This window comes from Phyllobates terribilis, unplaced genomic scaffold (genome assembly GCF_046119375.1).
Source record: "Phyllobates terribilis strain yellow unplaced genomic scaffold, ASM4611937v1 Scaffold_12__6_contigs__length_324123572, whole genome shotgun sequence".
Classification (NCBI taxonomy): Eukaryota; Metazoa; Chordata; class Amphibia; order Anura; family Dendrobatidae; genus Phyllobates; species Phyllobates terribilis.
This window is the reverse complement of record NW_027362772.1, coordinates 138,405,613-138,422,952: the sequence shown is the minus strand read 5'-3', so window position 1 is coordinate 138,422,952 and position 17,340 is coordinate 138,405,613. Positions and strand designations below refer to the sequence as shown.

At 50.5% G+C, this 17,340-nt stretch overlaps 2 protein-coding genes across 4 annotated transcripts in view; one reads left to right on the top strand and one right to left on the bottom strand.

The window, feature by feature from the left end:
* Positions 1–14,609, bottom strand: part of SYNGR4 (synaptogyrin 4) — a 51,975-nt gene extending 37,366 nt beyond the window's left edge. The window contains exons 1-2 of one of the 2 annotated variants that reach the window (XM_073656307.1): positions 14,511–14,609; positions 3,561–3,681 (exon numbers count right to left, since the gene is read on the bottom strand). In XM_073656307.1, the coding sequence (XP_073512408.1) occupies positions 3,561–3,668 (108 nt within the window). In that variant the 5' untranslated portion in view covers positions 3,669–3,681; positions 14,511–14,609. Of the gene's footprint in view, positions 1–3,560; positions 3,682–6,944; positions 7,044–14,510 lie in introns of those variants that run through there. The other variant, XM_073656305.1, reaches the window with a different exon arrangement.
* The window catches only part of TMEM143 (transmembrane protein 143), a 32,576-nt gene continuing 29,806 nt past the window's right edge, over positions 14,571–17,340 (top strand). For both annotated transcript variants that reach the window (XR_012252450.1, XM_073656304.1), the window contains exon 1: positions 14,571–14,679. The gene's annotated coding sequence lies outside the window, so the exon portion shown is untranslated. The remainder of the gene's footprint in view (positions 14,680–17,340) is intronic.

Sequence of the window (17,340 nt, the reverse complement as noted above, 5' to 3'; positions counted from 1 at the left end):
ACCCCATCTTCAATGCTCTTACTGAGGGAAGGAGGTTGTTGGCCAAAATCTCACGATACATGACCCCATCCATCCTCCCTTCAATACGGTGCAGTTGTCCTGTCCCCTTTGCAGAAAAGCACCCCCAAAGTATGATGTTTCCTCCACCATGCTTCACAGTTGGGACGGTGTTCTTGGGGTTGTACTCATCCTTTTTCTTCCTCCAAACACGGCGAGTGGAGATGATACCAAAAAGTTCTATTTTAGTCTTATCTGACCACATGACCTTCTCCCATGCCTTCTCTGGATCATCCAGATGGTCATTGCATGCCCTGCAAGATTTTAATCCATGACGGCATAGTGTGTTACTAAGGGTAATGTTTGAGACTGTGGTCCCAGCTCTCTTCAGGTCATTGACCAGGTCCTCCTGTGTAGGTCTGGGCTGATTCCTGACTTTTCTCAGAATCCGCCTTACCCCACAAGGCGAGATATTGCATGGAGCCCCAGACAGATGAAGACTGACAGTCATCTTGTGTTTCTTCCATTTTCTAATAATTGTACCAACAGTTGTTGCCTTCTCAACAAGCTGCTTGCCTATGGTCCTGTAGCCCATCCCAGCTTTGTGCAAGTCTACAATTTTGTCCCTGGTGTCCTTAGACAGCTCTTTGGTCTTGGTCATGGTGGAGAGGTTGGAGTGTGATTGAGTGTGTGGACAGGTGTCTTTTATACAGATAATGAGTTCAAACAGATGCAATTAATACAGGTAATGAGTGCAGAGTAGGAGGGCTTCTTAAAGAAAAACTAACAGGTCTGCGAAAGGTAGAATTCTTGCTGGTTGGTAAATGATCAAATACTTATTTCATGCAATAAAATGCAATTTCATTATGTAAAAATCATACAATGTGACTTTCTGTTTTTTGGTTTTTTTAGATTCTGTCTCTCACAGGTGAAGTGTATCTACGATAAAAATTACAGACCTCTCCATTCTTTGTTGGCGGGAAAACTTGCAAAATTGGCAGTGTATAAAATACTTATTTTCCCCATTGTATATAAGTAACTAGGGGAACACAATAGGTAGAAAGTGGTTGTTATGTATGGTCCAGCCATCATTATAATAAATAAGGGTTTTCATATAAAGTTGCATTATTCAGTCATCAGCCAGTATCTGCCTAAGTGCAGTTACCATGTGCTATTGGGTGCATTGAGGATGTGGAGACAGATGAATAAGAGTGACCAGATTCTGAGGAAAATTTAGAAAGAGGGAACAGGGAAAAGTTAGATTAGTGAAGTGAGTTGATAGGCCTGTCTAAAGAGATTTGTTTTTAAAGTGTGCCTAAAATGTGGGGGCTTGGTACTCGTTGGATCTTCTGGGGTAGTGCATTCCAGAAAACTGGTGCAGCACAAGAGAAATCTTGAAGACGGAGGTGCAAGACTTGGATTATGGAGGATGTTAGTCTTAGATCAGTTGAAGAATGGAGAGTATGGATACAGTAAAAGCCAGAGATGAAGGAGTAGATATAGGATGGTGCAGAACTGTGGAGAGCTTTGTGGGTGAGAGAGATAAGTTTGTATTGTATTCTGTAGCAAATGGGTAACCAGTGCTGGACAGAAATTTAACCCTGGTTGCCACATTCAGGACGAACTGGAGAGGACAAAGTTTGGTAAGAGGGAAACCGATCAGTAGAGAGTTGCAGTAGTCCAGACGAGAATGAATCAATCAGAGTGACAATAACAGTTTTTCCTGATTCAAGGTGAGAAAAGGTTGGATTCTGGAGACATTTTTAAGATGCAAGTAACATGAGCGAGTGAGCGATTGCATATAGAGAATAAAGGAAGTTTTGACCTCTTCTTCTGCAATATGTTATATCTGGACTCCATTTGTCAAGTACCTGTAATGACTAGGACTACACAAGTTGGCAAGACATTGCCCTATATGTCCATCTGAAGGTGGTTTTCTTTACGATCATATAATTTCTGTCCTTATGCTTTAAAAATAAATGTTTAGTAAAATTCTGATTGTCCGTATAGTATTCTACTTTTTGGTATGCTGCTGCTGTACATCCCTTCCTTCTTTATATCTTTTTCACTTTGTGAATAGTACCCCTTAAAGTTCTGCCCATGTGCTTACATGCATAAGTACACAAAGATAATACACTAAGGAAGATACACTAATATGACAGATCACAAGAACCCATTTTGTTTAAGAGGGCACAAATATTTAAAGGGTATGATAAACATTTTAATTGAAAATAACATTTGAAATGTGTACACTAGACACAAGAAACGCTGGGTTACTATCTGGAAATAAAGTTGTATGGTTGGAGTCTTGTACTATGAGCCTCTTTGGACTTTTCACCTTGCCTCTGTCTAGACACACAGTTCATTTACTGGAGGAAAGTGTGAAGAGGAAGACTCGCCATGCACAGCGATACTCCTCACTGAGCACATCACTCGGCAAGTTACAAAATGGCTTAATCTGAGCTGCAGCTGTTGTGTCCTTAACAATTCCCTTCCTTTGTACTAGGGTCTAACAAATTCGAGCAAATCAGTTGTGGCATAGTTTTTGTATATATGTCTATATACTGGCTGCCGCATACATGCACTTATTTATGAATTTAATACTATAGGAGTGCTCACTTGTCCTAGATTTTTAGCATTGTGCATTGTGAGTTGCGGCCGCCCTCAGGGCCGTGTGCCCTTGTCCACCATCTTTCCCAGTCACCTTTTAATTCGAGCTAAGCTGGATCCTATATCTTTCCCAGTTCATTTAATGACTGGTGGAGCACATAGAGGGGTGAGTTTATATAGCTAGTGTCCATCCAGTAAGGTCACCCTGTCACTGGCAGATGGCTAATACACTTTTGATCAAAAATGTTATCTAACTTTGTCATATTTTTTTACGTGTGTAGTAGTAGTGGCATTCATGTATTCGTTAAAGGGATGTTCTCAAGTTTGAAACATATCCCCTATCCTCAGGACCCGGCTGTCTTGGCCCCAAGCAATCCTAAGATCTGGGGTTCTGAAGAGCCTTGTGCGAATAAAGCAATGGTCGATAAGTGTCGCTACATCCTCTCTTAATGGGAGCACTGGAGATTGCAGAGCACTGCGCTCCCCTGGTCTTCAAGCACTGCGCTCCCCTGGTCTTCAAGCACTGCGCTCCCCTGGTCTTCAAGCACTGCGCTCCCCTGGTCGTCGGCACTCCCATTGGAATGAATGGAGCGGCCGTGCACTTGATCGGCCACTGCACCACTCACAATGGCCTACTCAGTGCGCCGGTTCTCAGGATCGCTGGGGAGGACCAAGGCGGTTGGACCCACCAATGATTGGAAAGTTATCCACCATCGAATGTAGCTGGACTCATACTTGGTACTGAATAAATAGAGATGTTTTGAAAATGTTTTTTCCATCATTTGCATGTCATTAACATGTCTAGCCAACCTGTGATTTTCATAATTCCATGACTTTCCTACTTGGTGTAACAATTTCTATTTAGAGGAGTGTAAAATATAAATAAGCTTTCAATTAGAAGAAAGAAATTAGTTCTAGGGCATGAAAGTATATATAAAATCTAAATGTCTTACCCCACTGGCCATCCTTGCAATGGTCTGAGCACTAAACATAAACCTTATTAATGGTTTGTTCATGAACTGTCTAAGGTAACTGCGAACCTGCGTTATCGTTGCATCCATCTGGTACTAAATTCTGTAAAAATAAACAAATAAATTAATGAAATGTCTTAAGGAACAAATAATAAGGTGGTCCTTTACAATCCCCTATCCTATGCTACCTCAGATATAAGACCTGTCAGATCTGCTTTAAACTCTTAGGGTATTTTCACATTTCGCTTTTCTCCACGTTCATGGATCCCGTCATGATTGTGTTCGAATCCCCCTGCAAAACGGGATTTGGACGATTACACCATCGGGGCAGTCTACTACGTCTGTGTGTCCGTCTCCAATAGGCGTATACGCCCAAAAATGATGCACAACAGAGTGCACGTTCATTCTTCCGGCACCATTATAGTCTAAGGTCCCGTCGGCGCATAAGTCCGAATACAGTTTTGCGGCTGGGTTTCTACCCAAGCCCCAACAGGACCCACAAATGTGGAGACAAGCACAATGTGAAAGCGCCCTTAGCACAATATTCGCACAATTCTCAGTTCTCCTGACTAGTCTGTTACAAAACACTTTCTTGTGATTAAAGAGGTTGTCCACTACTTTAGCATTGATGACTTTTCAGTAGGACAGGTCATCAACGTCTGATCAGCCGGGGTCTGACACCCGACACCCCCGCTGATCAACTATTATCAGTACTGGCGGACGCCGGCTGGAAGAACTCCCATGCGGAGCTGCTCCGTCTTCTGTTAGTGGCCACTGCAGGGTACTACACATCCGCCTCCTATTCAAATCAATAGCAGGCAGATGTGTAGTACCTTGTGGCGGTCACTATCAGTAGGTGGCCAGCTCGGCAAGTGTATCTGACTCGCCCCCTGGGCCGTGGGGCACGCGGATCCGGGTGATAGGGAAACGATGGGGGTAGTAGTGGCGGCCCGGTCCCGCGGCTCAGGGTGGTCAGACCAATGGTAGTCTGCTAAGTGCTTCAGATAATGTCCGACTACGCCACCCGTGGATTGCGGTTATTAGGAACCGCCGCTGCAAGGCAGTCCGCTGGGGCTGATGATGAGTGCAGCTGAGGTGATGTGACTCCCCACGGGAAGAGTGCAGCCCCAGGGCAGTGTAGTGGATGGTGGGAGTGATGGTAGTGCGAGTCCCGGTGCTAATAGTGCTGGAGGCGCGAAGGAGCACACAGACAACAAGTTACAGTCCAGGGTCTTTACTCACAGTTCGTTTGTTCCAGGTCACTTCGGCCAGCAGTGACCGCCCGAGCCGTGCTGCGTCCACCAGGTGAGGGGCTCGGTCAACTCCCAGGCAGTTCAGGAGCATGGCACAGGACCCCCTTTTATCCTTTCTCTGGCCTGCCTCACCAGTGACCCACTTTTGTCCAGCTGCCGCGGACCTGTGCGGTTAAACGTGGGCCCCGTCCTCCGCTGTCCTATATGGTGCCTTCCTAGCAGGTTTGATGAGGTGTCGCACCAATATATGATCACGACGACCGGTCTTTGGCTGAGGGTTATTTCTCCTCCACCAACTTGGGATCCGGTACCCTTAATCTGCCTGACCCTGCACCCTGGATTCTCGTGGGTTCTTAGGGTCCCTTCCACCTTCTTGTTCCTGAGCCCTTCTGTTTCTCTGTCTCTCCTTCTTTGCAGTTCCTTTCTGTTTCTGTTCCTTTCTCTTGGAGCTGAGATGAGCCAAAATCTCAGCTCCCCCTTCACCTCCTCCTCGGCCTCTTCTCCAGGCCCACTTCTCCTTCTCCTCTCAGGCCCCGGCCTCTTCCCTAGGCCTGCCTCTGGAGCAGCACTCAGCCTGAGCTGCTGCTCCCTGTCTTCTCCTCTCCACAGAACGAACGAACCCAGATCTAAGATGGTGCCCACCTTTTATACCTCCCTCTAGCCATGAGCCCAAGTGACCAGCAACCAATGGGCTCCTTCCTACGCTCAGGAACCGCCCCCTATCTGCCCCTACAGCACTGGGTGTTCCACCCCTCCCTCCCCACTCCAGCAGGGACATGGTCGGTCGTGCCTGCACTTCTGTCTAGTGGGAGCACTGATGAGCTGTCCCTCGGAAATGGGGTGTGTGTGCTGCATGCAGCTAACTGAGCCCTGGTCCACACTCCATCCTTACCTGGGAGTGGAATATCACACCTCTGGTCTGAGGTACAATACCCCTGTAGCGGCCGAACCCTCGGGGCGCTACATATCCTTGCCAGGAGTCGGACCCCTACCAATCAGACATTAATGACCTATCCTAAGGAAAGGTCACGACAGGGCTACCTCTTTAAATACTAGGGGCTCCCAGGACTATTTGGATTATGTACCCTACTCCCCCTGTTCACACTTGATCCATTTGTTTGTTTATTTTGATGGAATATTCTTTTTTGGGTATGGTGTTTTTGATGATAACTAATAAACTTGATATTTTCAGGGGAAATTATTTTTAAACCTGAGCCTAATAACTGTAATGAAATCTATTGATCTGATAATTCTTCAGTATATCAGTATTATTTACTTGTGAGCCAGTATCATAGTAAAGTTTGCCTCTGTATGTGGTTACACAAAGCATTAACCACATTGTGATCAAAGAAAAAAGTCAGTGGCTTATTACTCAGTCCCCGGCAGCTCTTCTAGTGTACGTCTGAAGTCTGTGTGGTGCTGTTTGTGCCTTGTATTGCATAAATATCACTGAATTATTACATAACAAAATTATTTAGTTTAGACACAAACATTTAAAGTGCATTTTATACACTGCACATACAGATATAGCATTTCTTAAAAGGTGAGTCCAATACTTCTATATTTGGAACCTAAGATAGATCACTAATATAAGATGAAGGTCTGACTCTGACATTCCCACAAATCAGCAGCTATCACCCCCGGTAGTGGCCGGATGTAATAGATGTAACAGCTGCCAGGTACTGAATATCAGCTCCTATCGCAAAGAACAGAAGCTGATAAGCAATGCCCGGTGGCAGCCACCCTGCCTACATGCGTGTATAGGCAAAGACCTGTCAATCCAGTTCACCGGGGAAGGAGAAGCCACCCCAGATCCACATGTCCGACTAGTCTTGGTCCCTGGCTGCATGATTTCTCTGAAACACCGCAGCATTTCAAACTCAAACATACCTGAGTTGATACAACCAGGGCCTGATATATGCTGCCCATGGATTGGGAAGCAGGTATCAGCTGTCAGGTTCCCTTTAAGATAATACTCTGCTCTACTCAAGTACATAGCTGCAAAGTTATCAGCTATAATATTAAGAGAATCTATCACTAGGTTTATGTTCCCCAATCTGAGAACAGCAAAACGTAGGGGTAGAGACCCTGATTCTAACGCTGTGTCACTTACCAGGCCTCCTGGCTGCACTTTTGTCTGCTGCAACTCTGCTAGTAATCTTAGTGATGAAAGCAACAAATCTAAACCGGGCAAACGGGAAAGATTAGAACAGTAAAGAAAATAAGCAGAGGTTCAAGATTAAAATTACATGAAAATAATATATATACAGGGTGGGCCATTTATATGGATACACCTAAATTAAATGGGAATGGTCGGTGATATCAACTTCCTGTTTGTGGCACATTTGTATATGGCAGGGGGGAAACTTTTCATGTGACACATCAATCTTATTGAGAATTTCATAAGAAAAACAATGGTGTGCTTGGTTTTAATGTAACTTTATTCTTTCATGAGTTTTTTAGATGGTGCACCACCACATTATGGGTGTCAGGTCCAAGCATTCCTACATGAACAGTTTCCTGGAAAGTGGATTGGTCGTCGTGGGCCAGTTGAATGGCCACCAAGGTCTTCTGATCTAACCCCCTTAGACTTTTATCTTTGGGGTCATCTGAAGGCAATTGTCTATGCTGTGAAGATACGAGATGTGCAGCATCTGAAACAACGGATACTGGAAGCCTGTGCTAGCATTTCTTCTGCGGTGTTGCTATCAGTTTGTCAAGAGTGGAAGAAGAGGGTTGCATTGACAATCCAGCACAATGGGCAGCACTTTGAACACATTTTATAAGTGGTCATAAACCTGTAAAAAACTCATGAAAGAATAAAGATACACTAAAACCAAGCACACCATTGTTTTTCTTATGAAATTCTCAATAAGTTTGATGTGTCACATGACCCTCTTCCCATTGAAAAAAATAAAGTTGGATCCAAAATGACCGACTTCAAAATGACCGCCATGGTCACCACCCATCTGGAAAAGTTTTCCCCCTCCCATATACTAATGTGCCACAACAGGAAGTTAATATCACCAACCATTCCCATTTAATTTAGGTGTATCCATATAAATGGCCCACCCTGTATATAAAACACAAGTGTAAAGTCCCAATAATAATCTCAATGATGAACTCCTGCCATGTAGACCTCCATATTCATGATCTCTATATAACCCTGCCCCACCACTGATTGGCAGCTTTCTGCCTATGCACAGTGTACACAGAAAGCTGTTAATCAGTGGTGTGGGCGCAGCTATACAGAGCTCAGCTTTGCAGGACTACCATCTCTTTTGCATATAGAACAGTGATTTTATCAAAACTACAACAGGGAGTCCAAAAAGTGACACAGTCTATGTCCTTATTACATGCTGCCCTCAAATTGGGAAGCAGAAATCTGGTGACAACTTCCCTTTAAGGCCACTGAGAGTTAATAACATTGATTTTCTCATGACAACAGCACCTGTTGTGGGCTGGGATATTAGCAGCAGGTAAATAGTCGCTATTGACGTTAAAGGGGTTGTCCAACCCTAAAAAAATTGCACAGTTTGGCTTTTTACAGGCTCTTTGTTTCCTTCACATTTAACTTTGATGTGATCTGAGATCATAATTCAGTTGAGAAGAAGGTCAGTAAGATAGATAAACGAGTTAGAAACTTTATGTCAGACCATTATAGAGAGCTCACTGATGTATTCTCTGTTAACTCATTCTACAGGTAGCAATGGACTGGGCTACAGAGAGGCGATGAGCGAACGTGCTTGGATAATGTGTTATCCGAGTATTTTGGGTGTGCTCTGATAATTTGTTTGAGTTCCTGAATTTGTATGATTTACGGCTGTTAAACAGCCGCAACACATGTGGGGATTGCCTAACAAACAGGAAATCCTCGCATGTGTTGCAGCTGTCTAACAGCTGTAAACCATGCAGCCGTGGGGACTCGAACAAATTATCCGAGCACACCCAAGATGCTTGGATAACACGTTATCCAAGCACGTTCGCTCATCACTATACATAAGACAAACACTGCAATTTTTTTTTTAATAAAACCGTATTAGAAAAATTATTTTTAGCCCCCATTACATTCATTTAAGTAAAAATAAAGTTTCCCCCCAAAGGTTGGACAACCTATTTACTATGTTGGAACAACCAGAAAAATGGACATGTGTCAAAGCATAAAAAAAACTACCGGTTGTTTAGAGCAGTGGTCCCCAACCTTTTTTGCACCAGGGACTGGCTTGAAGCAAGATCATTTTTCCATGGCCCAGCAAGGAGGGGGTGGGGTGGGCGGGGCTTTGGTCATATGGGGGCGGGGTAATGGAGGGATTTGGAGTTTAGTGCATACTTATCATATAGTGTAGACCAGGTCCCCGCCAGGAGCTATGCCAGGAGCCCCACATAATGTGCTGTGCCAGGAGCCGCATCACTGAGGCCCCATCACGCCCTGCAGCAGGATAGGGCAGCTGTCCTGACAGCTGCTGTTCAGCTGCATTTACTTCATCCCAGGGGCGGACACAGACTGTAGTGGGCCCCTGTGCAAGAAATTTTTGGGGGCCCCCCCCGCCCTTCATAAGGCAACAAAGTTATGTAAACATAACCCCCCCATGTGCATCTCTCACCCCCCCATGTGCAGCTCACCACCGTGCATCTCTCATCCCCCTCCGTGCATCTCTCATCCCCCTCCGTGCATCTCTCATCCCCCTCCGTGCATCTCTCATCCACCCCCCGTGCATCTCTCATCCCCTCCGTGCATCTCTCATCCCCCCCGTGCATCTCTCACCCCCCCGTGCATCTCTCATCCACCCCCCGTGCATCTCTCATCCCCCCCGTGCATCTCTCATCCCCCCCCGTGCATCTCTCATCCCCCCGTGCATCTCTCATCCCCCCGTGCATCTCTCACCCCCCCGTGCATCTCTCATCCACCCCCCGTGCATCTCTCATCCCCCCCGTGCATCTCTCACCCCCCCGTGCATCTCTCATCCACCCCCCGTGCATCTTTCATCCCCCCCGTGCATCTCTCACCCCCCCGTGCATCTCTCATCTCTCCCCTCCCTCCCATGTGCATCTCTCATCTCTCCCCTCCCCCCATGTGCATCTCTCATCTCTCCCCTCCCCCCATGTGGATCTCTCATCTCTCCCCTCCCCCCCATGTGGATCTCTCATCTCTCCCCTCCCCCCCATGTGGATCTCTCATCTCTCCCCTCCCCCATGTGCATCTCTCATCTCTCCCCTCCCCCCATGTGCATCTCCCATTCCCCCCACTCCTAGTTAATTGTATTTAAAAAAAAATAAAACTTGTTATACTTACCCCCATGCGATCCCTGCAGAATCCTGGCGCTCGTCCAAATCGCTGACACCAGGTTCTCCTGACTTCCGGCCATGTGACGGCGCCGTCACATGACCGGAAGTCAGGGGAATCATGAAGGTGCTGCCGCAGCAGCGCAGCGCTAAGATGTCCCGGACCCGGCGCTTAGCATGCGGCCGGGGGCCCCATGAGGAGAGAGACGCACAAGAGGGGGGCTCCGAGGGGGCTCCTACCGGCCGGGCCCCATACTGGAGTCAGGGCAGTCATGCCCTGATGGCGGCCCTGCTGGAGGCTGGAGGGGCCCCCTCTCCCCGCGGACCGGCTGAAAAACCCCAACGGCCCGGTCCTGGTCCGCGGACCGGCGGTTGGGGACCTCTGGTTTAGAGTGTTCCCACATTGAACCTGTGTTCCAAGAAAGTTGAATAAAATGAAGATATCTTGATAAAAGCAATCCGATGTCTTATTCCAGAGACATCCACCATTTTTCTTAATATGTAAATGAGCTGTTAAGGTCTATGGGCCGGACATAGATCTCCCTGAGAATCAACCTTCAGAGCTTATATTAAATGAAAGGGGAAGATACCAGTGTGAGACATGTAATGGATGACAGTCTGTTCGCCTGATCTCACTGCAGAGCTGTGTGTGATTATAACTAACACAGTACAGTAGAGCCGAACTATGCCTCATTACAAACACATTTGCAGCAGCAATTGTCCTATAACTTCATTTAAAATAAGCTCTGAAGGTAGATTATCATGGAGATCTATGTCCGGCCCATTTACATATAAGTAAAACGTGGATTTCTTTGGAATAAGAAATCGGATCGCAGATATTAAGGTATCATCTTATTCAACTTTATGACCTGCATGCCCATATAGACGGCTTAGAAGCGGTGATGCTGCTTACAGATTATATTTAAATGTGCTGGGGTACCTGACAAATTACTTGTAACAACTACAAAAAGTGGTCCAAGGAAGGAGAACAGATGAACCTCCAAAAAGGTTGTGGGAGCCCTAAGTTTAAAGGGAATTGGTCACCTGATTCATGCTGCCCAGACTGCACAAATGCAGCCAGGTATATTTTCCTCTGAAACGCTGTGACAGAGAAAATATACTTTAAAGGAAACCTGTCAGGTCCCCTATGCCCTCCATCCCAGCAGCACTCACCTATGTATGAGTAAACTCCCTGTCTAACCAACCCTGTATAATGTAATTCAGTTAAATAAATGCTTTAAAAAGCATTTATAATGTCCTCGCTTCCTAAGCTAATGAGGGCTTTGACTAGTCCATGGGGCATTAGTTGCCCAGACTAGTCAGCCCTCCTTCCATGTTATCACGCCCTTGTAGACATAACATAATTTGCACGAGCTGGCCTCATTGCCAGCTCATGCAAACTTCTCGCACATGCGCGCCACTCATTTTTCTTTGAAAAGAGGGCTTAGTAGTTTGGGGCAACTAACGCCCAATCGACTAGTCAAAGATCTCATTAGCATAGCAATGTTGACAGGGCAGGACTGTGGACCTCATGCTGATTGACAGCCGGCTCCATGCTGCCTAACTGGGGGAGTCGGCTGTCAATCAGCATGACGTCGGCAGTGACGCCCCGTCAACAGAGCAGCCCAGAAGAGGAAGAGCTGCTCTGTTAACAAGAAGCAGCTGAATAGCCAGTAGGAGGAGTGAACTGTGACCTCTCTGTGCCAACAAGGAACGGTATCGAGCACAACTACCTGCATCTTATTGCTTCGGCTTATTATTATTATTTTTTTTTTACAAAGTCCCAGATATCCCCTTTAAAGATCCGGCCGGTAACCATAGTCAGAAATAAGATTTCTTTCCTTCTCCCAGCGCTAAAGCATTTCAGAGAAAGATATACCTGGCGGTGAGATGATTAGTCCGGGCAAAACAAGGACCCCAAGACTAGTCATCCGCTAAATAGTATATCACTAGCCCTGTATTAAAATTGACTTTATGGTGATTCAAAAATCTAGAAGGAATGAAAAAGGGCTTGTTAGGAAGTAGATAAAAGGCATCACTTTCTGTATTGTTATTCACATGTAGTGTACACTAATAGGTTCTGTAAAATGTATAATATTAGAGGGGTTGTCCGGCCTCAGGCTACAAGTCTGCAGTCACTCTATGAGTCTCTCTATGTGACTGCAGACTTGTGAATCCTCACATTGCACACATTCTCCTGTGCCAGAAATGGCAGGCGTGTGACTGAAAGTTTGAGATTTGCAGTCACATGTCGACTAGACGGGAGCTGCGTCACTCATGCAAGTGTATTGAGCGAGGCCGGACATGTCTAGTCAAACAGTGGCCGAAAATTTGCACAGCACATACTTGTGATCACCAGGCCGTCCGATCCTGACGGCAGCATCGGAGAATCCTCCCAGCATGCAGTGTGAGGATCCACAAGTCTGCAGTCACATAGAGAGACTGCCGACTTGTAGACTGAGGCCAGACAACTCCTTTAATATATAACTTTTATTATTACCATTAAACGGCCCCAGTTCCTAAATAATGGTATCACAATTTGGGAAGGGGGAAATTGGGATACCATTGGTCAGCAATAGGGACAGTTTAACATGTTAATGGTAATAATAAAAGTGATATATTAATATTATATCTTCACTTTCCTCTCCCCTTTATTAGTGTTAGGAAGTACTGTACATAAAGAGTACAATACAGACATGGTGGTGGTTTGGGGGCTGTGCAGTACAGCCATGGTGGCAGTTTGCGGGGGCTGTACAGTAACAGTAAAGCCATGGTGGCGGTTTGGGGGCTGTGTAATACAGACATGGTGACGGTTTGAGGGCCGTACAATACAGACATGGTGACGGTTTGGGGGCCGTACAATACACACATGGTAGTGGTTTGGGGGCCGTACAGTACAGACATGGTGGCGGTTTGGGGGCCATACACTACAGGCATGGTGGTGGTTTGGGGGCCGTACACTACAGGCATGGTGGCGGTTTGGGGGCCGTACACTACAGGCATGGTGGCGGTTTGGGGGCAGTACAGTACAGACATGGTGGCGGTTTGGGGGCCGTACAGTTCAGACATGGTGGCGGTTTGGGGGCCGTACAGTACAGACATGGTGGTGGTTTGGGGGCCGTACACTACAGGCATTATGGCGGTTTAGGGGCCGTACAGTACAGACATGGTGGCGGTTTGGGGGCCGTACAGTACAGACATGGTGGCTTTTTGGGGGCCGTACACTACAGGCATGGTAGCGGTTTGGGGGCCATACACTACAGGCATGGTGGCGGTTTGGGGGCCGTACAGTACAGACATGGTGGCGGTTTGGGAGCCATACACTACAGGCATGGTGGCGGTTTGGGGGCCGTACACTGCAGACATGGTGGCGGTTTGGGGGCCGTACACTACAGACATGGTGGCGGTTTGGGGGCCGTACACTACAGACATGGTGGCCCTACACTACAGGCATGGTGGCGGTTTGGGGGCCATACAGTACAGACATGGTGGCGGTTTGGGGGCCGTACAGTACAAACATGGTGGCAGTTTGGGGGCCGTACACTACAGGCATGGTGGCGGTTTGGGGGCCATACAGTAGAGACATGGTGGCGGTTTGGGGGCCGTACACTACAGACATGGTGGCGGTTTGGGGGCCGTACACTACAGACATGGTGGCGGTTTGGTGGCCCTACACTACAGGCATGGTGGCGGTTTGAGGGCCTGAAGAAGCTGACAGGTCCCTTTAGCTGTGACATGATGATATAGTGATAATACTCTGTACAAGTTTCACCAGCTTCAATAAACCCAGGACACATCACATTTTTTTACGGACCAGGGAATAAAGAGCCCTATTTTTACAAACCGTCCAGAAATGTCAGGACACTGGACACCCTGCTGCCTTCTCTGGGACGTCAGCAGAGGAACACATCATTGTGCATGACTGGCAGCAGCAGTGAAGCGTCTGTCACCTCTACCTGCACTGATTGGCTGCAGCGGTCATACACCATCTTAGAAGGGCAAGAGGTGATGGCAGATGAATGCGCCGCAGCAGGTGATTATATATACTCTTCATGTTAGACCATACTGGGGGATGAGACCACCCCATTTCCCAGCCCTCCTGCTCGGCCTTCGGGGGACACTGGGGACATTGCCTCCATTTTCATCCTCAGTTATCAAACATGTCTACAAGAAAGTCTTTGTTGCCCATAGCAACCAGAGCAGATACCAAAACTAGCGCAGTGATTGGTTGCTATGGGCAATGGTTTCAATAAACCACCAGCCACAGAGCTTATGTATTTTATTGTCCCGGTTTCAGCTCTCAGGCAGCAGTCCCTGAATCTCACACAAACACCTTTAATAACCGTTTCCAGCATACACATTCCTGTCACTGGACTGCCGCCATTATTATGCTCACCACAGAGATAAACAAACAGCGTCTTCGACTGAATAAGCGCGGGAAAGTCTGGGCATGCGCAGTTCTCTCCTTCGTACGTCGTGACGTCGAGGTTGGAAATGAGGCGGAAGTGTGAGAGGCGGTCACTGCGCATGTCCGGGATCTCAATGTCAGCTCTGCTCGCACAGAGGTTAGCGGCGCTCTTAGTATAACGCAGGCGGGGAGGGGGGCGGACGTCTCCATGACAACAGATAGCCGCCGCTAGAATGCCGGCTGTGTGTGTACGGGGAGCGCAGAGAGCGGGGCAGGGCCGGGCCCACCGCGGCTGGTACCTGTGCCATTAACGCTGCCGGGTCTCAGCAGTCTGCCAGCACTGGCCGAGAGTCCTAATAAACGCAGGAGCTGCTGCTGTGTCCAGGGGCCATGCCTCATAAAGGGAATGATCAGTGGAACTAGGTGACAGCTATGACTGTAATGTTCTAATAATGGAGGTGCGGCGCCCACCCTCCCGGGTGTCGTGGAGGAGCGGTGCCCACCCTCCCGAGTGTAGTGGAGGTACGGTGCCCACCCTCCCGAGTGTAGTGGAGGTGCGGTGCCCACCCTCCCGAGTGTAGTGGAGGTGCGCCCCCCCCCTCCCCGAGTGTAGTGGAGGTGCGGCCCCCCCCCCCGGGTGTCGTGGAGGAGCGGTGCCCACCCTCCCAGGTGTCGTGGAGGTGCGGTGCCCACCCTCCCGAGTGTAGTGGAGGTGCGGCCCCCCCCCCCCGGGTGTCGTGGAGGAGCGGTGCCCACCCTCCCAGGTGTCGTGGAGGTGCGGTGCCCACCCTCCCGAGTGTAGTGGAGGTGCGGCCCCCCCCCCCCCCCCGAGTGTAGTGGAGGTGCGGCCCCCCCCCCCCCCGAGTGTAGTGGAGGTGCGGCCCCCCCCCCCGGGTGTCGTGGAGGAGCGGTGCCCACCCTCCCAGGTGTCGTGGAGGTGCGGTGCCCACCCTCCCGAGTGTAGTGGAGGTGCGGCCCCCCCCCCCGAGTGTAGTGGAGGTGCGGCCCCCCCCCCCCGGGTGTCGTGGAGGAGCGGTGCCCACCCTCCCAGGTGTCGTGGAGGTGCGGTGCCCACCCTCCCGAGTGTAGTGGAGGTGCGGCCCCCCCCCCTTCCCCGAGTGTAGTGGAGGTGCGGCCCCCCCCCCCCGGGTGTCGTGGAGGAGCGGTGCCCACCCTCCCAGGTGTCGTGGAGGTGCGGTGCCCACCCTCCCGAGTGTAGTGGAGGTGCGGCCCCCCCCCCCCCCGAGTGTAGTGGAGGTGCGGCCCCCCCCCCCCCGGGTGTCGTGGAGGAGCGGTGCCCACCCTCCCAGGTGTCGTGGAGGTGCGGTGCCCACCCTCCCGAGTGTAGTGGAGGTGCGGCCCCCCCCCCCTCCCCGAGTGTAGTGGAGGTGCGGCCCCCCCCCCGGGTGTCGTGGAGGAGCGGTGCCCACCCTCCCAGGTGTCGTGGAGGTGCGGTGCCCACCCTCCCGAGTGTAGTGGAGGTGCGGCCCCCCCCCCCCCCGAGTGTATTGGAGGTGCGGCCCCCCCCCGGGTGTCGTGGAGGAGCGGTGCCCACCCTCCCAGGTGTCGTGGAGGTGCGGTGCCCACCCTCCCGAGTGTAGTGGAGGTGCGCCCCCCCCCCCCCCCCCGAGTGTAGTGGAGGTGCGGCCCCCCCCCCCCGGGTGTCGTGGAGGAGCGGTGCCCACCCTCCCAGGTGTCGTGGAGGTGCGGTGCCCACCCTCCCGAGTGTAGTGGAGGTGCGCCCCCCCCCCCCCGAGTGTATTGGAGGTGCGGCCCCCCCCCCGGGTGTCGTGGAGGTGCGGCCCCCCCCCCCGGGTGTCGTGGAGGAGCGGTGCCCACCCTCCCGAGTGTAGTGGAGGTGCGGTGCCCACCCTCCCGAGTGTAGTGGAGGTGCGGTGCCCACCCTCCCGAGTGTAGTGGAGGTGCGCCCCCCCCCTCCCCGAGTGTAGTGGAGGTGCGGCCCCCCCCCCGGGTGTCGTGGAGGAGCGGTGCCCACCCTCCCGAGTATAGTGGAGGTGCGGCCCCCCCCCCAGGTGTCGTGGAGGAGCGGTGCCCACCCTCCCGAGTGTAGTGGTGGTGCGGTGCGCCCCCCCCCGAGTGTAGTGGAGGTGTGGCCCCCCCCCCGAGTGTAGTGGAGGTGCGGCCCCCCCCCCCGGGTGTCGTGGAGGAGCGGTGCGGCACCCACCCTCCCGGGTGTAGTGGAGATGCAGTGCCCATCCCTCGGGGTGTAGTGGAGGTGCTGCGCCCACCCCTCGGGGTGTAGTGGAGGTGCGGTGCCCACCCCTCGGGGTGTAGTGGAGATGCAGTACCCACCCCTCGGGGTGTAGTGGAGGAGAGCGCCCACCACTCGGGGTGTAGTGGAGGTGCGGCGCCCACCCCCCCCGGGTGTAGTGGAGGTGCTGCGCCCACCCTCCTGGGTGTAGTTGAGGTGTGGCGCCCACCCCTCGGGGTGTAGTGGAGGTGCTGCGCCCACCCTCCCGAGTGTAGTGGAGGTGCTGCGCCCACCCTCCCGAGTGTAGTGGAGGTGCGGCACCCACCCTCCCGGGTGTAGTGGAGATGCAGTGCCCATCCCTCTGGGTGTAGTGGAGGTGCAGTGCCCACCTCCCGGGTGTAGTGGAGGTGCGGTGCCCACCTCCCGGGTGTAGTGGAGGTGCGGTGCCCACCTCCCGGGTGTAGTGGAGGTGCGGTGCCCACCCCTCGGGGTGTAGTGAAGATGCAGTGCCCACCCCTCGAGGTGTAGTGGAGGAGAGCGCTGTCTATATGCCGGATATTATTGAGTTGTTAATGGTTGTTCTGGTGATACACTAGCAGGTTGTAT